This window comes from Mesoplodon mirus, assembly GCF_964341445.2.
Source record: "Mesoplodon mirus genome assembly, chromosome: 19".
Taxonomy (NCBI): Eukaryota; Metazoa; Chordata; class Mammalia; order Artiodactyla; family Ziphiidae; genus Mesoplodon; species Mesoplodon mirus.
The window spans coordinates 61,494,743-61,517,677 of record NC_138995.1 but is presented as its reverse complement, the minus strand read 5'-3'; the positions used below and the strand labels follow the sequence as shown (position 1 = coordinate 61,517,677).

Genomic DNA, 22,935 nt, shown 5'->3' with positions numbered 1-22,935 from the left:
ATATTGGAGTATAGTTGATTAACATTGTTGTGTTAGTTTCAGGTTTATGCTTTATGTTTTTGAAAATCTATTCAGGGAATTCCTTGGCGGTCCAGTGGTTAGGACTCCGTGCTTCCACTGCGGAGGGCCCGGGTTCGATCCCTGTTAGGGAACTAAGACCCCGCAAGCCTCGCAGCGCCGAGGTGGGGGAGTGGGGAGAAAGAAGAAAATCTATTCAATGTTTGGCCTAATAGAAGAAAGTCAGGTTCTCATATCTGCTTCTGCATTCAATCTATTGTGTTATCAGCCATTGTGAAGCCTCGAAAAGCCTCTGGACTCCATGTACTCATGAGAGACTAAGAGTGAAAAAGGCAAATAATATCTAAGTATTATTATAAAAATGGTTTTGACCTTGTGGTGGCCACACTTTGAGAACCACTGATGCATAGTACTATTCTGTAAATGAAATGAGTACAAAATACTTTGTAAACACGATGATAGATAAAAAGATGAGATTGCGTGGCTTCAATATACACGGAGGTATACGCTTAGGGTTAAGTATCAGTAGGCTCAGGAGATTCCCAGGATTCAAATCTTAGCTTGACCACTTACTACCTGTATGACCAGGAGAAAGTTAATTAACCTCTCTGTGCCTCAGGATCTCGTTTGTAAAATGGGGATGATAATATAATAAAAGCACTGACCTCCCTGGGTTATTCAATGTGAAGTGCTCAAGACTTGAATGCAAAGTGTCTGGCACACAGAAAACAGTACACTATGCACTTAATTTATGCAAACTATTATTATTAAGTAGCTTTACAAAACATAAGGTAGGGACTTCCCTGGTGGCGCAGTGGTTAAGAATCTGCCTGCCAATGGAGGGGACAGGGGTTCGAGCCCTGGTCCTGGAAGATTCCACATGCCGCGGAGCAACTAAGCCCGTGTGCCACAACTACTGAGCCTGCGCTCTAGAGCCCACGAGCCACAACTACTGAAGCCCACGCCTGGAGCCCGTGCTCAGCAACAAGAGAAACCACTGCAATGAGAAGCCCACGCACCGCAAAGAAGAGTAGCCCCCCCTCGCCCTAACTAGAGAAAGCCCGCCTGCAGCAATGAAGACCCAACGCAGACATAAATAAATAAATTAAAAAAACAAAACAAAAGGTAGAGTTATATAACTGATGCTAAATGATATCCATATGTGAAATTGGAGGGTACAGAACTATGTGCATACTATGATAAATGCTGTGTCAAATAAACATGTATGTGCTACAGATTCACCTGTGTGTGGATTTAAACACATACATATATGCTTAGATATGCATATAGTATTCTTGAAATTATACATTAAAAGATAATAATACCTTAGGGCGAAGGGTATTTCTGGATGTCAGGAGGTCAGAAGTAGGACAGACTTTTCACAGCATTCCTTCAAAAAAAAAGATAAATCTTTAACTATGGAATCCCATTGTATTTTCAAAATGTAAAAAACAAAACAACCACCAAAACACTAACTTTTTTTTTTTAAAGAACACAGACTTTAGGATTTTAAGTTGTTAAGTTCCAGGCAAAATCAGCAAATACCTCAGCACTTGCACACAACTGCTCATCCTGCACACAAGACAGACAGCACCAAATGATCAGAATGGCAGACAGCACCAGTCGATGGGGACATCCTTTCCCACTGAGCAGATGTTCAAATCCTTCTCAACACTGTGCTCCAAGAAGCCACTAGGAATCAGTTAGTCTTGACAAAGAAGCTGAAACACATTTGCCATCCCAGTTCTCGAGCATGACCTCCAGAAAGTCCTGAAATCATTGAAAATGACTCAGAGTATCTCCCTCAGGGAGTCTGGTCCTGCTGACTCTTAGTTCTCTTCTGCTAACCTATCCCCACCACTCTTCCTGTTCCAGAGGGATTTGGAGTCCTGCTAGCCCATCCCCCTCCTTTTTTACAGAAAAAGAAACTGAAGCTCCAGAGATTAAAAGACTCGCTCAAGGTCACAGAATGAGTTTGCATCAAATTCGAAGTCAGATATAGCAGCAGGAGAGAGGAGACTCTGGGATTAGAAAGGAATGGGTGTGAATTCTTTGCATCTTTCAAACTGGGTGACCTTACCTCCCAAAGTCTCAGTTTCCTCATCTACAAAATGGGGCTCTTTGGAATGCCTAGCTCAGAGGATGTTTGGGAGAATCCAATGAGCTGATAAATGAAAAGGGCTCAGCACAGTCTCTGACACCTCACAACAGCTTGATCAATGTGTCTGTGGCCATTACAGGATGCGGTAGTGGTTGCAGACATTGTTCTGATTGCCCCCAAGAGACTAAATCTAGAAGAGGTGAAGAATCCAAGGGCTAGCACTGTGTTTCCTTTTTATATCAAGAATAAGCTTATCTGGGACTTCCCTGCTGGTCCAGCGGTAAAGGATCTGCCTTCCAATGAAAGGGAGGCGGGTTCGATCCTTGGTCAGGGAACTAACATCTCACATGCCACCGGGCAACTAAGCCCGCGCGCGCCGCAACTACTGAGCTCGGGCACCTCAACTAGAAAGCCCGCCTGCCGCAAACTACAGAGCCCATTCTCTTTGGAGCTCGCACGCCGCAACTAGAGAGAGAAAACCCACCACCACAACTAGAGAGAAGCCCTCTCGCCGCAAGGAAATATACCGCATGCCTCAATGAAGATCTCGCCTGCCGCAACTAAGACCCGATGCAATAAAAAAATCAATAAAATAAAATAAAAATAAATTTTAAAAAATAAGCTAATCAAACATTCAGGCCGTTTTCAATCCCTCAGTGTGGTAGGTGAGATCACAGATCTTAGAGACCACTTTGAACCTCCATCCCTCACCTGTAAAACGTGTGTATGCGCGCACTCGCTCGGTGTGTGTGATAATTCCTACCTACAGGGCTGCTGGGAACATCTCCTGAGATCATGGATGGGAGGAAAGTGTGTGACTCATAGTAGGTGCAATAAATAGTAGCAGTTATCTCTTCACAGAGTGACCAGGCATTAGGAGAAGCCGCTGCTCCCCGGTACAAAAGGAAGGAAGCTCAAGGTTTGGAACCAGCTGAACCTAGTCCCAACTCACAGCTCTGCCAAGGTCCACCTGTGTGACCCTGGGTGAGTCATTTCACCTCTATGGACCTAGCTGCAAAATGAGTCCAATAAACTCAACATGCAGGCTTGGGGAGAAAATTAAGTGAAGCAGGTACTTCCCTGGCGGTCCGGTGGTTAGGACTCCACCCTTCCACTTCAGGGGACACAGGTTCGATCCCTGGTTGGGGAACTAAGATCCTGCATGCCTGCGCAGCGTAGCCAAGAAAAAACAAATTTTTTTAAAGTAAATAAATGAAGCAAGGAAGGTGAGTAACAGTAACTGTTCTCTAAGTGGTCATAGTGATACCAAGAGTTAATTTTTATGGATCCGGACCTGTGTCATTTGCTGTCCTACACGCTTTACATGGCCTGAATTATAAAGTGAGGCTGTTAATTACAATGATTAAGCAATTTAACAAACAACCATCTAACCTTATTTTGTAGCACTCGAGCCACCGCCTCTCCCCCACCCCGCCAGGGTAGAGACCTGGACCCGCCCTCGGTATCCAATGCCCTTCCCCTGGGCAGGCAGAGACGTGTTTGAAATAAAGTTTATTGAAGTTTCTGTCGGTATTTACATATGATACACGGTAAATAACAGAGCCAGGCCCCCCACCCCATCCCTTCCCCACCCCCAAAGTCCCCCTCCCCCCAGCCTCGTTAAAAATTGCTGCGTAAAGACAGGTTAACTGCTGCGGTCCCCCCTCCCCCCTCCCACCTAAGATGCAAACTAAAAGCCCCCGTCCCTCCCCTGCCTCCCTCCCCCCACCCAGGGGGCCTTTCTAGTTCCGTGTACAACACTGTGCTACCTCGGCCCTCCTCCCCTAATAAGGGGGTGGGTGAGTTTCTGGTGACCCCCCCATCTGTCCAAGGGGGCGGACGGACCCTTGAAAGAGGCCAGAGTTGGGGGTCTGAGATGGGAAGGGGGACTTCAATGAGGGGGAGGGCCAGAAAATGGAAGACTTCGAGGTTTGGGGGGTGTCGACCCCCGCTACTGCCTCTCCCTCCCCCGACGGGGCCTCGAGGGGGAAGAGGCGGGCACAGGCGTGGAAATGGCGTGGAGGAATTCCCTCCACCCTAGGGTCTCCATTCTTGTCGCGTGGTATGTGGGGCTGGATGCACCGACGGGCTTTGGATGAGCGGGTGAAGAGGAGGCCGGGAGACAGAGGAAGGAAAAGAAGCCAAGGTCAGCTGAGAGAGCAAGAAAAGCCGTTAGAGAGGGCCCTCGAAAAGGCAGGTAACCTTCAAAAGGCCGAGAAGCGTCCAGCAGGTGAGAAAGAATGGGGTCTCCCGTGGGTGGGGAAGTGGGGGAGGGGACACCATACCTGCGGCCTCCAGCCCCACCCCGGCCGCACTACACCCGAGGACCACGAAAGTCCGGAGGTGAGATTGGGCCGGGAAGGAGAGAAGTCGGGGCAGAGAGCAGAAGAGGATGCTTGGCATTTCTGGCGTCAGCTGGAACCTACTCTCCTCACCAGAGCCCCTGCAGCGAGGCGGAAGGCTGGGGGCGGCTCGCGGAGGTGGGCGCGCTCGGCCGCTCTGCCCAAGAAGCAGAGGAACCTGGGAGGCGGTACTAGGCCGGGAGGGGAGTGGCCTAAGGAAAAGGGGCGGGTCATCTAGAAGGAGGCGTCATCTGGAAGTGGAAGGGACCAATGAAGTGGAGCGGTCAGGAAAGAGGGAGGGGTTATGGTGACGGGGCGGGGCCACTGGGAAGAGGGCGGGGCTAACGCGTGCGCAGCGTCCTCCGGGTGGGACGAGGAGTCCCGAGGACTTGAGGGGGAGCTGCGTTGTGGGGAGACCCGTGAGGAGGAGGAGGAAGAGGAGGAGGAGGAAGAAGAGGAGGAAGAGGGGCTCCCCGGGGGCGGGGCCTCAGCAGGGCGAGGTGGAGATGTGCAGGTGGTCCGGGTACTTGATGGCTGGAGGGTAGTTCTGCGTCATCTGGATGGATACGTCGCTAGAGATGTCGGAGGGGCTGCGGCCGCGGCGCCACGCCTCGGGCTGCAGAAACTGGCCCGAGTAGTCGGAGCAGTCGCTGAGACGCGGGCGGTAGAAGGCCGGGTGCGGACGGTACATCTCCTCCTCCGCGTAGCGCTTGGTGAACAGGTACACGGACATCACGCCAGCTCCCTGTGGCAAGGCAGGGTCAGAGTCGCAGAGGCTGGCCCCGGGCTCCCTCTGATCCCAAAACTCAAGACCCCCAGTCCCTCCTCTCCCAGGACCCAAGATTCCAGGCCTCCAGCTTCCTCCTTTCCCAGAACCCAGGAATTAGAGCCCCAGTCACCTCCTCCCCAGGATCCCAGGAGTTGGAGCTCCCAGACCCTCCTCCTCCAGGACCCAGGGGTTAGGACCTCAGCCACCACCTCCTTTTAATTCAGAGTCTACACCCACAGCCTCCTCTTCCTCCTGGACCCAGGAATCATGCCCTCCCCCCCCAACCCCCCAGACATCACCTCTTTGAGTAGGAAGGAGGAAGCTGCGAAGGCAAAAGACCACCCGTAGCGATAGTGGAAATACTGCTCAGAGCTGCTGGGCCTGTTCATGACCTCGTCGTTGATGCTGGAAATGTAAAGAACCAAGCCCACCACCAAGGAGAGGCCTGTGGGGAGCAGAGGGGTGCCCTTGGTCCGTTAGCAGTGGACCCCTTTCCCCAGCCCCCTGCATCTCACTGCCATCCTCTCCCCTCTCCTCCCTGCTCTACCCTGGACTAAATTCCATCCTTTGAAGTTAGTTCCTTGTGTGCTTGGCCTCGGCTGGGTGCAGGGAGCCCAGAGATAAATCAACAGCCTCCTCCTCCCTCCCACCCCCATCCCTAATCTGCTATCCAGGAGCTCACAATGCAATTGGGGCAGGCAAACATGAACACTGATCAACAGTCACATCCATGGTGACATGTACTGTAAAGAAAACAGTAGCACAGAGCTCTGTGGGTCCAGAAGAGGCACCAAACCCACCTGGGGCAAGGGTGGAGGGAGTCAAGGAAAGCTTCCTGGAAGCATGACTTTGTCCAAGTCCTAAAGGATGAGGCCCAGGGAAGAATTAGGGTTTACCATTATACCAGTCCAGGCGGGGCAGAGGGAACAGCATGGGCAAAGAGTTGGAGGGGGAGCAATGAACTGATCCATCCACGTAGCTAAAACATGGACCACAGCCACAAGAAATGAGGCCAGAGAAGGGGGCAGGGGCATTGCCATGATGAGGCTCGAATGCCAGGCTGAGGAGCTTGGCATCAATGCCAAGGGCACTAGGGAGCCATGGATGGTCTGAAGCAGAGGAAGGACAAGGTCAGATCGAAGTGTTAGAAGATCCTTTTGGGGCTGATTGGTTCTGGGAAGAGATTGGAAGGGAGAAACTGGATATTGTGATATTCCAAGGGGAGGAGGATGAAGCTGAGCTGAAGCTGTATAGATCATAATAACAACGACAACATCAATAACAATAATAATAATAGCAACTGCTTATATAGGTCTTGCTCTAAGCTACGCACCATTCTCAGTGTTATACATGCATTAACTCATTCAAACCTCACGACACTTTCAAATTGGTACCATTTTTGTCTCCATTTACAGCTGAGGAAATAGAGGCACATGGAGAAGGTGGAGAGGAGAGATCTGATTTGAAAAATTTTAAGAGGCAACTATCACTTCTTCAAGATGAACTTTCTTTTAAACAGTAGCCATGCATAGCGATAGCCATACATAGGGTGGCTTAAAGAGGCTATAAAATCCCTCCCCCCCAATTAATCCAAGTAATCCTCATCAGCATCTTCCCCTAGAATCCTACAAATAAACATCTGTGTGCCCATCGTACCCAGAATAAATCTAAATTCCTTCCACTGCCTACAAAAGAGGTTAGCAAACGATGACCGTCCAGGGCTAAATCCAGCCCACCTCCTGGTTTTGTATGGCCTACTAGCTAAGAATGGCTTTTATATAATTAAATGGTTGAAAAAATCAAAAGAAGAATATTTTGTGGCACGTAAAAAGTATATGAATTTCATTTGGCAGTTCCTCAAAGTGTTAAAGATAGAATTACCATATGACCCAGCGATTCCACTCCTAGGTATTTACCCAAGAGAACTGGAAACATATGCTCACACAAAAACTTGTGCAGGAATGTTTGCAGCAGCATTATTCATAATAGCCAAAAAGTGGAAACAACCCAAACGTCTATCAGCGGAATGGATGAACAAAATGTGGTATAGCCACATAAAGGAATATTATTCAGCCAAAGAAAGGAATGAAGCACGCATGTATACTGCCACATGGATGAACCTAGAAAATGTGCTCAGTGAAAGAAGCTAGAGGCATAAGACCACATATTGTATGGTTCCATTTATATGAGATGTCCAAAATAGGCAAATCCATAGAGATAGAAAGTGGATTAGTGGTTGCCAGGGGGTGGGGTGGAGGGGGGATTATGATTAGCTATTAAAGGGAGTGAGGTTTCTTTTTGGGGTGATGAAAATGTGGTAAAATTAGGTAATGGAGATGGTTGCACAACCTTGTGAATACACTAAAACTGCTGAATATATGAACTTTATGTTATGTGAATTATAATATCTCAGGTTAAAAAGCATATGAATTTATAATTTCAGGGTCCATAAATAAACTTTTGTTGGGACACAGACACGCCCATTTGTTTACATTTAGCCTATGGCTGTACCGGCAAAACTAAGTAGTTGCGGCAGAGACTGTATGGTCAGTAAAGCTGAAAATATTTGTTATCTGGCATTTTACAGAAACATGTTCCTGACCCCTGGACTACAATGCCTACAAAGTCACCTGCCAAACTCATCTCTAGCCATTTCTCCTTGCACCTGCTACTTAGATCCCACTCTTGCTTGAACACAATTTCATTTCTGCCTCAGGACCTTTGCTCTCCCTGTTCCCTTGAACTGGAATGCTCTTCCCCCAGATTTCCACATCTCTCTCTGTCACTTCATTATTATCATTATTATTATTATTATTATTATTATTTTGGCCGCATGGCATGTGGGATCTTAGTTCCCCGACTAGGGATAGAACTTGCACCCCCTGCAGTGGAAGCACGGCATCCTAACCCCTGGTATCTGTCACTTCATTTAGATCTCTTATTCCTTGTCACCTCTTTACAAAGGACTTCTATGATCTCCTTGTTTTAAAAAATTGCCCCTCCACTCAGAATTAGAGAAATGCAGGTGAAAACGATGAGGGCATACCATTTCTCATCCATCAGATCGTCAAAAGTTAAAAAGCTTCACAACATACTCTTTGTGAGGCAGGGAAATGGAAGCTCTTATACATTGCTGGTGGGGATGCAAAATGAATGGTGCAACCTCTATGGAGGGGAGTTTGGCCATGTCTAACAGTACCACACATATATTTATCCTTTAACCCAGCAATCCCGCTTCTAGAAATTGACCCTGAAGATACCTGTCCAACAATATGAAAGCACATATGTACAAGTTAATTCACTGCATTATTCATAATTGCAAAATATTAAAAATGACCTAGATGCCCTTACATAGAAGATTAATGGAATAAACTATAAAACATCACGTAACAGAGTACTGTGCCACTATGAAAGGACAATGAGGAAGATCTCTAGGAACAGATATGGAGTTCAGTGATAGTTCCAGACCGTATCACTAATTTTTTAAAAAGAGTATACAGAATGCTAGCTTTTAAGCCCCAAAAAGGTACATAAAGTACATATATGCATCTGCTTATTTTTACAAAAAGAGACATAGGAGGGGAAACAAACATGAAGTTGATTACTTTAGGTAGGTGAGAATAGGAAGGAAGAGATGGGAAGGAAGTGGCACTCCTCTGAGTATATATTTTTGCATAATTTTGACCTTTGGAACTATGCTAATATTTTATATATTCAAAAGATAAAATCAACAAGGACCTGGGGCTTCCCTGGTGGTGCGGTGGTTGAGAATCTGCCTGCCAATGCAGGGGACATGGGTTCGAGCCCTGGTCCGGGAAGATCCCACATGCCGCAGAGCAACTAAGCCCGTGCGCCACAAATACTGAGCCCGCGTGCCTAGAGCTCGTGCTCCACAACAGGAGAAGCCATCACAACGAGAAGCCTGTGCATCGCAACAAAGAGTAGCCCCCACTTGCTGCAACTAGAGAAAGCCTATGCGCAGCAACGAAGACCCAACGCAGCCAAGAGTAAAATAAATAAATTTATTTAAAAAAAAAAACAAGGATGGGGAAAACAACTAAAATTGAATACAAACAAAAATAAGTGAAGCTAATTTATATCAGATGAATAATACAACCACAGGAGGGGGGAAAGTAGTAATCCAAGTAACTTTTGGGCCAAGTACTTTGAATATATATCTCAGTTTAAAGACAAAAAGGTCTGAGGAAATCTTGAACCGTATTTAGTAGATTTTTATTGGGAGTGGTGTAGGGGTAGCAGTACTTAAGTTATTCTGTGTGAATAGTAGGGTTGAGCAAATGTGCAAATATATGGATGTTTTGGGGAGGTGGAGATCTCATTCTGAAAGACGGAAGATACAAATCAGAATGGGGCAAGTCAAGAAAGACCCTTGTGGTGTCAGTATAAACTCCTGTTTTACAAATATATGTAATTTCCCAGCTTGTATCCTGCAATATCCTAGGAGCAGTGACGCCCTAGCAGCAATGAGCACACCCAGCACCCAGATTTTGGTCTCTACTACCACCCCCACTACATCAGGAGCTAGGAAGAAACAGCTCATATGAAGCCTGAGGCAGGGACGGTAAAAGTGTACTGGTACCACAAAATAAGGAAGTACTCAGAAACAAAATGTTGGAGACAGGTCAAAAAAGGACCCAGGAACTCACTCATTTGAAGGAGGTTCCTGATAGCCCAACCGGGGACAATCTGAACATCAAAATGAAAACTAAAAGTAATGGCATACAATACACTGAATTCTTTAAAAATGTGAATCCATACTGATATATTCTTTAAGGAAATAAATAATAAAAGAAAAGAGAACATTTGGGAATTCCTTGGCAATCCAGGGGTTAAGACTCCACACTTTCACTGCTGAGGGGCCAGGTTCAATCCCTGGTCTGGGAGCTAGAATCCCACAAGCCATGTGGCCCCCCGCCCCCCCAAAAAATTCTTCTTTTCAGTGACATCCATGTAGATAGAACAACAGAGTTAAGAAAACACCATTTTGCAACCCTTGTAGTAATATTAGGATTTAGGCGAGCATCGTCGACAGTGGACATTAAATCACTGTATGACAGAATCTCCCCATGGAATATCTATTAATTACAAAGAGATTTTTGAAAACTTCCTTTATCATAAAGGAATCTGACAGATACCATCTGAACCAAGAAACCGAAGCTAACATCACCAATAATGGGACAAACGGACACCCCGACCTCCTGATGTGATCGTGACACTCCTTCGTTTATGTAGTGTCCCTGCTGGTAATTTGTAACATGGATCCACTCCTGTGGAAACTGTGGGGTGTTCTACAAAACACTGGCTGCATTCTTCAAAAAACATCAACATGAAAGATTTTTTTTTAAAGGTACAGGAACTATATAAAAGATGAAAGGAGGCGAAAGAGACACAGCAAGGAAATACAGAACTGGATCCTGAATCAGGGGAAAAACTGACTATAAAAGGCAGTGTGGAGACAACTGGTGAGATCTGAATATGAACTACGTATCAGCTGTAATACTGTATAAGTGTTAAACTTCCTGAAGTTGACGATTGTACTGTGGTTAGGAAAGAAAATGCACTTGTGCTTAGGACATAATTGCTGACGTATTTAAGAGTGAAGTGTTTGCAATTTATGTTCAGGTGGTTATATATAATATAATGTAATATAATATAATATATAATATAAATTATATAATATATACACATATAGATATATACATGTAAGATACAAAGAAACAGAAATACAAATGTGGAAAATGTTATAAATTGGTCCCAGTCAAGAATATATGAGAGTTCCTTGTATAACTCTTGCAACTTTTCTGTATGTTTAAAATTTTTCCAAAGCAACCCATTTTGAATAAAATGGACATCTCCAAACAGGATTTTTCCCCCAAGGTGCCAAAATGTTACCCTGCAAATGACTTATTCATTGTAAAGAGAAAAATGTACCTTTTCAGTGGAAAGCTCTAATGACCACCCCCTGTACCAAGGGTTCAAACTTTGTTCCACTCCTGGTAGGAACAACTTGACACAATTTGCTACCTGAAGTCATGGGCTACAAAGAACATGGCACCACCTCTAAATCTTGCCAAACATATTTAACCAGAATCTAATCAAGTCTCTACCCTGGACATAACTTCCAGGCTACAGAAAATACAAAGAAAGAGGAACAAATCAAAGGATGCCACAAGGAAACAATCAAATAAATGTGGGATGTGGGGTGTTCTACAAGACACCCTGTCCTGCAGATTTCAAAATGACAATGGTATGAGCCAAGCTGTAATACTTAAGTGACTGATCTTAACATCTCAAAAAGAGACACAACCAGATAGTATTAGGTCTCCTGATGCAATACAGTAGGTCATGATGGCACCACCTAGGTATGAAGTATTTTATCACACCCCCCCCAAAATCAAACCTGGATCTGATCTACAGTCTTACAGGAAAACACAGGATGCATGAGCATATTAAATCACAAAAACACAATCAGAAAGATCTAGAGTGTGGGAATTCCATGAGACAAAGGACTAAATGTCTTCACAAATAAATGGCAAGGAAAAAAACAGAAGGAGAAGGACTGTTACAGATTAAAAGAGGCTTCAGAGATCTATCAACTAAATGCACAAGTGGAATTTGGATCCTGGTCTGCAAGAAACTAATGGTAAAAAAAAAAAAAGGCATGTATGAGACAAGTGGGGAAGTTGAACACTAACTAGATATTAATTTATATTAAGCAGCTATTCTTAATTGTTTGGGCATGACAGTGGCGCTGTGGCTAGTTAAATAACAAAGTACTAATTTCTCAGAGATATACTGCAGTATTTGTGGATAAAACGATTTAATGTTTGGGACCAACTTTAAAATCATGTAGTGGAGTACAGAAGGGAGGTATGGCAGTACGACTAAAAAAAGATTCACCATATGTTGATAATTGTTGAAACTGAGTGAAGGGTACATGGCAAATTATACTATCCTTTGTATATTTTTATAAAGAAATATATTTTAAAAGTCAGTGTTGTAAAAAAAGTATAGTATGGGAACTATTCTAGACTAAAAGAGAATTAACTAAATGCTGTGCATAAACAGACTGAATCCTGGTTCTGGAGGAAAAGCTATAAAAGGCATTCTTAGAACAACTGGCACAGTTTGAAAATGGAATGAATTATATTACGGAATTATTGTAAAATTTCTAGATTTGATAATGGTGTTGTAGTTGTGTAGAAAATGTCATTGCTCTTAAGAGATGCATACTAAAATGTTTAGAGATGAACGATCATGATGCCTGCAACTTACTTTCAAACGGTAAAGCCAGAAACAAACAAACAAAAACCAAACTGTGTGTAAAGAGAGAGCCAGAATATGGCAAAACTTTAGCAAAATGCAAGTATCTATGTGGATCTAGGTGGAAGAAGTACCAGCGTTCACTGTACTATTCTATAGATTTCAAAGTTTTCATTAAAAATGTGGAGTGATTGGGCTTCCCTGGTGGCGCAGTGGTTGAGAGTCCGCCTGCCGATGCAGGGGACACGGGTTCGTGCCCCGGTCCGGGAAGATCCCACATGCCGCGGAGCGGGTGGACCCGTGAGCCATGGCCGCTGAGCCTGCGCGTCCGGAGCCTGTGCTCCGCAACGGGAGAGGCCACAACAGTGAGAGGCCCGCGTACCGAAAAAAAAAAAGTGGAGTGATTGAGGTAAGATTAAATAATGACATTCCCATCAATCTCCTTCCCCTTAACTGTTTTATTTATCTTTGTTGCACTTATCACTACCTAACATTATATTTTCTATCTATTTGTAGTTTTTTAGTCATGACTCTCCTCCACTTCCTCTAGGATGCTTGAAACTAGTCTACCTTGTTTCCTACTGCATTCCTAGCATCTGGTGCGAGATCCAGCAGATAATAAATACTAGTTGAATGGATGAATATACTTGCCATGCAACTGGAATTTCTAGCTCGTTAGCTGCTTTTCCCTTTTTTTTTTTTTTTTTTTTTTTTTTTTGCGGTACGCGGGCCTCTCACTGTTGTGGCCTCTCCCGTTGAGGAGCACAGGCTCCGGACGCGCAGGCCCAGCGGCCACGGCTCACGGGCCCAGCCGCTCCGCGGCATGTGGGATCTTCCCGGACTGGGGCACGAACCCGTGTCCCCTGCATCGGCAGGCGGACTCTCAACCACTGCGCCACCAGGGAAGCCCCTGCTTTTCCCTTTTAAATCCACTCTAAGTCCCCATTCCTCTGCCTCCTTTAAGAATTAGCCTTTGCTGAACTTCCATAGCACTTTCAACTTCTGGTATTCCATAATTTTGATGTTCAAGAAGAGGGGGCCCATGAAGTGTTACATGGTCAAGGCATCTGCTATAGGTCTTGAAAGATGAGCAGGTTTATAGCAAAAGAATACCTAGGGAATTCCCTAGTGGTCCAATGGTTAGGACTAGGTGCTTCCACTGCCAGGGACCCGGGCTCAATCCCTAGTCTGGGAATTAAGAGCCCACAAGCCATGCAGCATGGCCAAAAATAAATAAAATAAAATAAAATAAAGGCAATGCGTGATTCTAAACAAGATCCTTTAAAAAAAAAAAAAAAAAAAAAAAAAAGGAAAGAAACAATACCTAAATAAGTCCAGAAACCACACTGGCTAGAGTACCCTAGTCAAATGCAGGGGAATCCTCTTGATTCCCAGTCCCCCATCCAAGACGGATGGTCCATCATCAAGTAATGTCTATTTTACTTCCTGAATCTCTCAAAATCTAAACCCCTTTTTGCATCCCCAAGTCCTCTGACCCAGCTAAGGCTTATTCCCTATGCCTGTCCCACTGCCTAGAAATCTGTATCCCCCTGTTTTAGATACTGGTTCTTTCTAAAACCCGTACCTGCTAACCACTCCTGCCTCACCTCAAGTCCTATGTTTCACATTTCAGTTGTAAATAACAAGCATTCTCCATACAGAGAGTCAGGAGCAGGTTTGATGAGAAGGAAACAAATCTTTCCAAAGAGAAGAAAAGTAAGAAAAAAAAAAAAAGAAACAAAGAGAAAGAGCTTTTTGTTGTTGTTTTTCACCCTTGTTGTTTTTAGTCATTGAAAGTTATCTAAAAACAATGTCAAAAGGTAAGTTCTGGGGCCTCCCTGGTGGCGCAGTGGTTGAGAGTCCGCCTGCCGATGCAGGGGATACGGGTTCGTGCCCCGGTCTGGGAGGATCCCATATGCCGCGGAGCGGCTGGGCCCGTGAGCCATGGCCGCTGGGCCTGCGCGTCCGGAGCCTGTGCTCCGCAACGGGAGAGGCCACAACAGTGAGAGGCCCGCATACCACAAAAAGAAAAAAAAAAAAAAAAAAAGGTAAGTTCTTCTTGTCATTCCTTCTCCTTCCTGGTCATTTTACAGTGGCTCTGGTTCTCTAAAAAATAACGTTCTTTTCCCTTTTTTCTCCTCTCTTTTTCTCTCTCCCTTCCCCTTTCCCTGCTCTGTAATCCAACTCTCTCCCTCCCCCCTCCACTACATCTGCTTCAGAATACTTAGAGCACAGTAGGCAAGAATCACCTACATTCCAAGCTGAATAGGAACAACCTGGCTTTAGAGCAAAGAGTTTCAGGACCACGGAGAGCTACACAGCTGGCTACATCTGTCTTAGCTGCTTTCTAGGGTCTTAACACATGCTGTGAATTCCATCCGTACATGGCACTTTTCTCTCTTCACTTGAAAAACTTCCCCTCGCCCTTTCTGCATCTTCGATTTACATGTCACCTGCTCTTGAAGTTGTGGTCGTTCCCACCCTTCCCACCACCTTCTTGTGTCAGCTTAATGCATCTTCGCTTTTCCCAGAATGCCCTGAGCTGTCTTTACCATGCATCCCTTCTACAAATATTTCATTGTGGACTTTGTGCCAGCAACTCATCTAGGCTCTGAAGATACAAGCAAGAGCATGTTCCTGCCTTTTGGAGTTTACATTCCAGTAGGAGGAGACAGAAAATGAATAAGATGACAATAGCCATAAGTGCTATGAAACAAATATAAAATAGGGAATGTGATGGATAGTACAGTGGGGGCAAAGCAACATGGGGTACCATTGTCAGAGAAAGAAACTCTGAAGAGGGAAAGTTGGAGTCTTTGAGAATTAGGGGGAAGAGACTTCCAAACAGGGAGGGCTCGTGAGTGTAAAAGTGAGGTTGAGATATCACTTTTGAGGAATAGACTGAGGCCAGTGCAGCTGAAGTTACAAGCAATGGAGACAGTGTTAGTGAGTTAGGTAATGAGGCCAGAGGTCTGAACAGTAGCCAAATCATGGAAGACCGTGTAAGCCAGCACGAGGAGGTGGGATGTATTCTAAGTGCAATGGAAATCCATAAAAGGGAGTTAAGTGTTGTGTGACAAGCACTGACGCACATGCAGCTGGGAGCTGTTTTGTGGCTGACTGCCTGGAGACTGCCATGCATTCCAATATACATTAGGTGCAGACAAATGCTGTGTGATCCCACTTACACGAGGTACCTAGAATAGTCAAATGCATAGAGTCAGAATGTACACTGGTTGATGCCAGGGGCCAGGCGGGGGTTGGGGAGGGGGATGGAGAGTTCTTGTTGAATGGGGACACAGTTTCACTTTAGGAAGGTGAAAACTGTGGGAGGTGGATGACGGTGAGAGCTGCACAGCAACGTGAATGTACTTAGTGCCACTGAACTGGACAGTTAAGTATGGTTAAAATAGTATGTTTTACATTATGTGACTGTCACCACATTAAAAAAAAAAGATTCCGTATGTCACCAGCGCCCAGCACAGGGCGTGGCATGTAAGGTGTCTCTGTAAATGTTTGATGGTGAATGAATGAATGAGCAGATGCATAAAGCGTGACTGAGGATCAGGGGTTATGAGCCGTGCACGGGAAGCACGCCTCTTATGACCTGGAAAAAGAAAATCAATGTCACTCCAGCCTCCTCCCCTTCTCTCACCAACCATATCCAGTCAGTCATCTGGCTCTATTGATTCTTCTGTCAATATCCTTCTCTCTCAAAGCCATCCAGTCACCTTTATCCTTCCACACCCCCTCCCAGCTCAAACCTTATCTGCTATTGCCTGGACCAATGCATAAGCCTCCTCCTCTGTTTGCCCATTTCCAGTCTCTTTCCTTCTAGTGCATTCCAAACACAAGTCCCTGAGGGATCTTTAACGTCCAGGTGTGACCCTATCCCTTTCCTGCCCCAGCCCTCTCACCACTTTCTCCAAAATTGAATGCCAACTTCACCATTTACCCGACCTCGGGCAACTCTTGTCTCTTTCTAAGTCTCAGTTTCCTCATTGGGAGCATGAGGTGGTTGGACTAGATCATTCCATTCCAAGATCTAAGATATTGTTGGTACTACTTCCATTCCCCCCGACCTTTTTTTTTTGGCCCCATCACGGAGCATGCAGGATCTTGCTTCCCCGACCAGGGATCAAACCCGTGCCCCCTGCAGTGGAAGTGCAGAGTCTTAACCACTGACCACCAGGGAAGTCCCCCTTTCCTCTCTTTTAATCTTCTTTGTCTTTATGATTTTTAACTGTGATAGGGCAGCAGAGTGCCAGGGTGAAAGACTGGGTTGGAATCCTTCTTCCACTATAGAGCAGCTTAACTTCTGAGCGCTTCTGTTTCCTCAAGTGGAAAATGGGAAAAGTAATAACATCTGCCTTATGAGGGGAAGAAAAAGAAATAACTTCATTTGCACGAAGCACTTAGAACTTCCCCAAACCACGGCACTCAGTAAAGTGTTTATTGGCACAGTTGTACCTGCTACCACTGCTATTTATGAACGTACGTGTGTATGTATTTAGTTAAAATTACCACGTGTTGAATACTTGCTGCTACAGACCAGGCACCGGGTTGGCCCTTCACACCCGTGATCTAGACCAGGGGTCAGAACACTACTATTTGTCCTGCTGCCTGTCTTTGTATGGTTTGCGAGCTGAGTGTGGTTTTTACATTTTTTTAATGGTGGGGAAAAAAAACAAAAGAAGAAGAATATTTCATAACCCATGAAAATGACACTGAATTCAAATTTCAGGGTCCATAAATAGGATGATTGGAGCACAGCCAGGCCCATTGCTTCCCCTCTGGTTGCTTTGGCACTCCAACCCTATGGCTCACAAAGCCTGAAATATTTACTGTTTTGCCCTAAGCAAAAAGTCTGCTGAGCCCTGAACAAGATTGGTCCTCTCAACAGCTCCAGAAAGGAAGGCTGTAACTCACACACTGAGTAAGTGGTAGAATGTTAACCCAGGTCTTTCTAGGTTCACAGGAGCACGTGCCTTCAGCCACTACACCCTACAACATTTAAAGCACACAAATGGGGCTTCCCTGGTGGCGCAGTGGTTGAGAGTCCGTCTGCCGATGCAGGGGACATGGGTTCGTGCCCCGGTTCGGGAAGATCCCACATGCCACGGAGCGGCTGGGCCCGTGAGCCACGGCCACTGAGCCTGTGCATCCGGAGCCTGTGCTCTGCAACGGGAGAGGCCACAACAGTGAGAGGCCTGCGTACCGCAAAAAAAAAAAAAAAAAAAAAAAAAAAGCACACAACTGCATACTTTGGGTGGGGTGCATAGGTCCTAGTCTATGAAATGAAGTTCAGGAAGTGGGGTTCAATCCCCCCCATTACTCTATTATTACATCAGAGGCCTGACTTCCAGCCCTGATGCACCACTGATCCTCAGCTTGACCTGGGAAGTCAGGTCCTGATGCATGGCTTTTGGGAAGAGAATATCCCCGCTTCTAATGCCAGCGCTGCCATTTACCAGCTACGTCACCTCTTTTGTTTCAACTTCTGTGAACCACGAACAACGGGATTTTCCTTCTTCTAATGTTTCAGGTGGGTTGAATAAATGTTCCCATACTCCTTACCCTTGCCCCACTTTCTGTCTCTCTAGGCCACTATTTTTCCATCTGACACTCTGGGATGTAGATATTCTACGTGTCTTATTTTAGCTCTGTGTCTGGCTCTACATGCTGTGATTCAAATTTGCACAGAGGTTGCACCCTGGTTTCCCTGGGAAAAGGTCTCGTCAGGTTAGGTTGGAAACACGGGGGAGGTTTAGCCTGGAGAAAGCTGGGTGAGGAAAAGGGAGGAGACTGGAGGAGAGGATATTTGAAGATCTATCTTCAATTATTTGCAGAGCCAACTCAAAAGAGGCAGCCGAATGCGGGCCCAAAGGGACAGAATGGAAACGAGACAAACAGCAGGGTTTGTTCATAAAGTATCAACCGAATTAAAAGGGCCCGAATGGAGTTTAATTAAATCATGTTGAATTAATTCGAATTGAACTGAAGAAATGAGTCAGAATAGATTGGGATTAGTTGGGCCAGATTCATGGAGCTAAGTGTGTCAGAGCTGAGGTGATCTGGGCTGACCTGAGCTGAGTTGGACCAAATTGGACTGGACTAAGCTGAAATTTGGAGGCAGGTAACACTTCAGAAACAGCCCTACTCTGGAGCTCAGGACACTTGGGTCCCTGGGGAGCCAGCATTACATTGGTATCTTAGGCAACTCCCTGCACAGTTTCAGGCCTCGGTATCCCCATTTTATCAAATGAGTGCTAATAATAACTCCCGGGCAGAGATGTCATGAGAAGGTTATGAGATCACTCATGCAAAAGAACGCTGAATCTCAAAAGAAACAAGAACTATAAACAAACGTCGAACTCTAGCTAATGACACGCATGGTGAAGAATTTAGGGCAAAGTGTACTGATGCCTGCAACTCACTTGGAAATGCATTTTAAAATGATAATAAGATAGACTGATGGATGGGTAGAAAGACAGATGGACAGATACAGCATAAAGCAAATCTTGTGGTACAGTAATGGTCGACTGTAAGAGGTGGGCACAGGGTTCTTTCAACTCTTCTGGTTGAAAAATGTTCAAGTAAAATGATGCACAGAATATAAAGAGCCTTGTAATCTGTTAATTGCTAAAATATCAGGAGTGGTTAAAAATACAGCCTCTGGAGGCGAAATGCGTGAGTTTGAATCCCACCTCTGCCTCTCACGGGTTGTATGGCCCTGAGCAAATGACTTCATTTCTCTGAGTGTTTGTTTCCATATCTGTAAAATGGGGCTATTCATAGCATTTACCTCACAGGGTTGTTGTGAGTATCAGAACTGAGCCTGACACCTAATTAGCACCCAACAGGCATTCGCTGTGATTTGGCGGCTAGCTCCATTTCACAGAGGAGGGAAGTGGGGCTCAGAGAGGTGCTGCAACTCCTCCAGGATTACACAGCAAGGAAGTGGCTTTCCTATTGGAAGAGGAACCACAGGTTCCTGGAACCTAACAATAGTCCCGCTGCCTGTAAATCTTTTCCTTGGGCTTACCCGATAGGATGAAGAAGATGCCAGAAACGAAGGCCAGAATGGTCCTCTGTGGGCGGATGTGGCCGATGTTGCTGATGACGAAGGCGGTGAACACGAGGAAGAGACTGACCATGGGGAAGGGGGTGGCTGTGCGCACTGTCTCTGGGGGAGGGGTAAGAAGAAAGACGGGGGTGAGGGGGGACTCTCCAGGAGGACACCTCCCCATTCTCCTGACCTCTCCACTTCCACCCCCCACCTCCCCGCCCTGACCCAGCTCTTTTATGTGGCTCCTCCCCTTTCTGAAACTACCACTGCTGGCCCCACCCCTTCACACAGGCCACCCCTCCTTTGGTTTGACCCCACCCCTTACCTATTGACTCCACCCACTTCCCAGGCCCCACCCCTTCAACCTGGCCCCTCCTCCTTACCCAACCACTCTGCCTGCTTTCAAGCCTCCACTCCTTCCCTCCCACCCCACGCCTTCTCTGGTCCTACCCTTTCTCCCAGGACCCGCCCTGTCACCCTGCCCCCTTGTTGCCTAGCCCTCCCCACCCCCTGCTTCCCCTCACTCAGAATATTCTCTGTGTTTTCCGTCACCAAGTTGATCTCCGGTTCAAGGAAATATTCTGAGGCCACGCAGCGACCCTTCTCCCGGCCTGAGGGGAAGATAAGAAGGCAGGGCTGGATGAGAGGCTCCTGAGCTTTGGAGAGGCAGTCAGGGGCAGGACGCACAGTAGAGAGACCCCAGGATGGGAATGTGAGGTTTAATCCAAGGGTCATGGTCTGTACTACTCTTAGGGGGTCGCAGATGGGGGTGGGCAGGAGTCCGAGAGCTCCTATTGCAAGCTGCCTTAGAGTCCCTTGGATGGAGGAGGTCAGGGCTGGAAGACTGAGTCCCAAGTGAGGAGGGGCTATGGGCCAGGACTCCTGGATCCCTAAAGAGGTAAGGTCTGGGGGGTGAGGTGGGACAGGATTCCTAGAAGGAGCGGTCTCTGTGGTAGCTGGGAAGCACAGTGGGTTTTTTAAAATTTTTTTTTTATTCTTCCCATTCAGCTCTGGAACTGTCCAGGAGACAAGTTCTGAACTTAACTACTGCTTCTAAGGGGCCAGGGGCTCCAGGAGGTTACGGGGATTAGGGATCTGGAGATTGTGTGAGCATTAGGGTTCTTAGATCCAGGGAATAAAGGGCTAGAAATTGAATCTCCAGGTAGAAATTTGACTCTCCAGGAGAGAAACAGGACTGATTTCTGGATTTCTGAAACCCATGGGATGGAACTATGGATAAAGACTCTCGGATCCCAAGCAAGGCAGGGACAGTTGACTGGTGGGCAGGTGAGGTCTGTACCTGCAAAGAAGCAGACGCGCCACAGGCCGGCATGCAGCGCCATCTTGACCTCCGTGGTCTGGTTCTGTGGCAACACCGTTCCCTCTTCCATGTACAGCCAGTAGTCCGTGCTGACCGCGATGCCCACAAGCAGCAGGCCACACGCACCAAACACGCTGCTCAGCAGGGTCAGGGCGCGGCTACTGCAGTGACTCATCCTCAGCGGCGGGGGGCGCCCTGCGGGGCCTGAGGGACGGGAAGCTGCAGTGGAGGGCACTGATGGGACCACTAGAGTCCCCAAACCCCATGCAGCCACGTGGGACATCGGACCCAGGCCAGAAACAACAATCCCCAAACTGAACCCTCTCAGATCTGACCTCTGTGTCCTGACCTACGACTCCATCCCTGGATTTGAACCAGTAACTTGTCTAGAAACCCTAACCTAGGCCACCAACCCTGACTCCATGCCCAGACCTGACACCCTGACCCCTTTCTTTTGGACTCTGTCTCTGAATAGCAACTAGAAATCCCCCAAGTGGGTCGCTAGCCAAGGACCCTAACCCCATACCCTGCTAGCCTTGACCTCAGACCTCCCACCTAAGTTTAAACCCTTGGACTCGTATCTTGACCCTTAACATCCAATTCTAATACCAAGACCTTGACCTTCTAACTCTGATATGGTGTCTTGACCTCAATTTGGTATCCCAGTCTGAGATCATGGACGACGACCCAGATCCAAGATTCCAGAACCTTAATTCCTCCCTCCACCCATCCCAAGTCCCCACAGGCCCCTGAACCTGGAATGCTAGAACTCCACCCCATGTTGCTGGATCCCAGAATACTGGGGCCCAGAGACCTGGAGCCAGGATTTCGGCTAGAGACTCCAGAATGTCAAAACCATGATCTGGGAGTCCCCCATCTCAGCATCCTAATCAGAGCACTCCAGTCAAACAAGTGACCTTCCTTCAAACTAGGGATCAGTGCTCTGAACTCTAAAACCCGAATCAGGAAGCCCAGGGTCCCCATTCCCCCCATCCCCATTACAAGATCCCCAGATTCCCTACCAGAGGTTCTGGACTCCAACTTCCCATACTAGGACTTCCAAATACAGACCCTCTTCAACATCCAACCTGGAACCCAGATCTCCCTAACACTGGACCCTCAAAAAAGAGATCCTCAGTTCAAGGCTGTGGCCTCCAAAATTCCAGTCAGAAATCTGGAGATTCCACCTAGGGAGCTCTTAATCCCTTACCCACCACACTCACCCTTTATCAAGAACATTTCCCTAAACCACACAGTCTCATGATTTGGGGGCTCAAACTGAGATTCCCATCCTATCTCAACCAGAGACCTCAACCTATATGAATACCACAACCTCCATCACCGTTTTAACTATGAAGGTTAAGACCCCTAATCAACACCCCCCCTACAATGCAGCCAAGACTTGAGACCCCACTCTCCTTAACCAGAATTCTTGTAGCCTTGAAACTTGACACCACCCCAGTAAGAACCCTGGAGTTTGAGACAATCTTCATCCCGCCTGCCCCCCCCACACTGCAGCATCTGGTGCCCCCAGCCCACCCGCCATGCCCCCAGCCTCCTGGAGGATTCAGGAATCCGAGACTGGCAGGGCTCCGACCAGCTTTTCCTCCCATCCCCCGTCCCATGGCTCCAGGGCTTGACTGCCAGCTGTCTGCTCCTCTTCCAGTCCACTCACCTCAGAAACCAGCATCAAAAACCCTGTCACCCTGACTGTCTTAGTCCCAGGTAGCTGACCTCAGCTCCCCCCATTGTCTTCTCAGACTCCCAGCTGGGACCTTGCCAACGTCGCCCTTCTCACTTCCCCTCTGGCGGTTCCCTCCTTCCTTGCTTGATTCCTCCTCACTCTAAATGGCCCGCCCAGATCTCCTCATTCTCCTCCAGCCTCCAGCCCTTCCTCCTTTGGGACCCCCCCCTCCCCCCAAGGCCCGGAGCCTCCTTCTTATCCTTCTTTATCCCAGCCTTTCCTGGATATAGGCTTCTGGATCCCTGGGGTCCCATTCTCCAAGCCCCAAGTCCAAACTCCACCTCCCT

General features: G+C 46.9%; 1 protein-coding gene across 1 annotated transcript; it reads right to left on the bottom strand.

Annotated features, from left to right (window-relative positions):
* Nucleotides 1–4,948: 4,948 nt before the first annotated feature.
* CACNG7 (calcium voltage-gated channel auxiliary subunit gamma 7) lies at nt 4,949–21,079 on the bottom strand (the record flags this gene model as incomplete). Its single annotated transcript, XM_082607270.1, has 5 exons — nt 4,949–5,206; nt 5,530–5,675; nt 19,560–19,700; nt 20,108–20,194; nt 20,884–21,079. The coding sequence occupies 5 exons, from the start codon at nt 21,077–21,079 to the stop codon at nt 4,949–4,951; spliced, it is 828 nt and encodes a 275-aa protein (XP_082463396.1).
* Nucleotides 21,080–22,935: the final 1,856 nt, after the last annotated feature.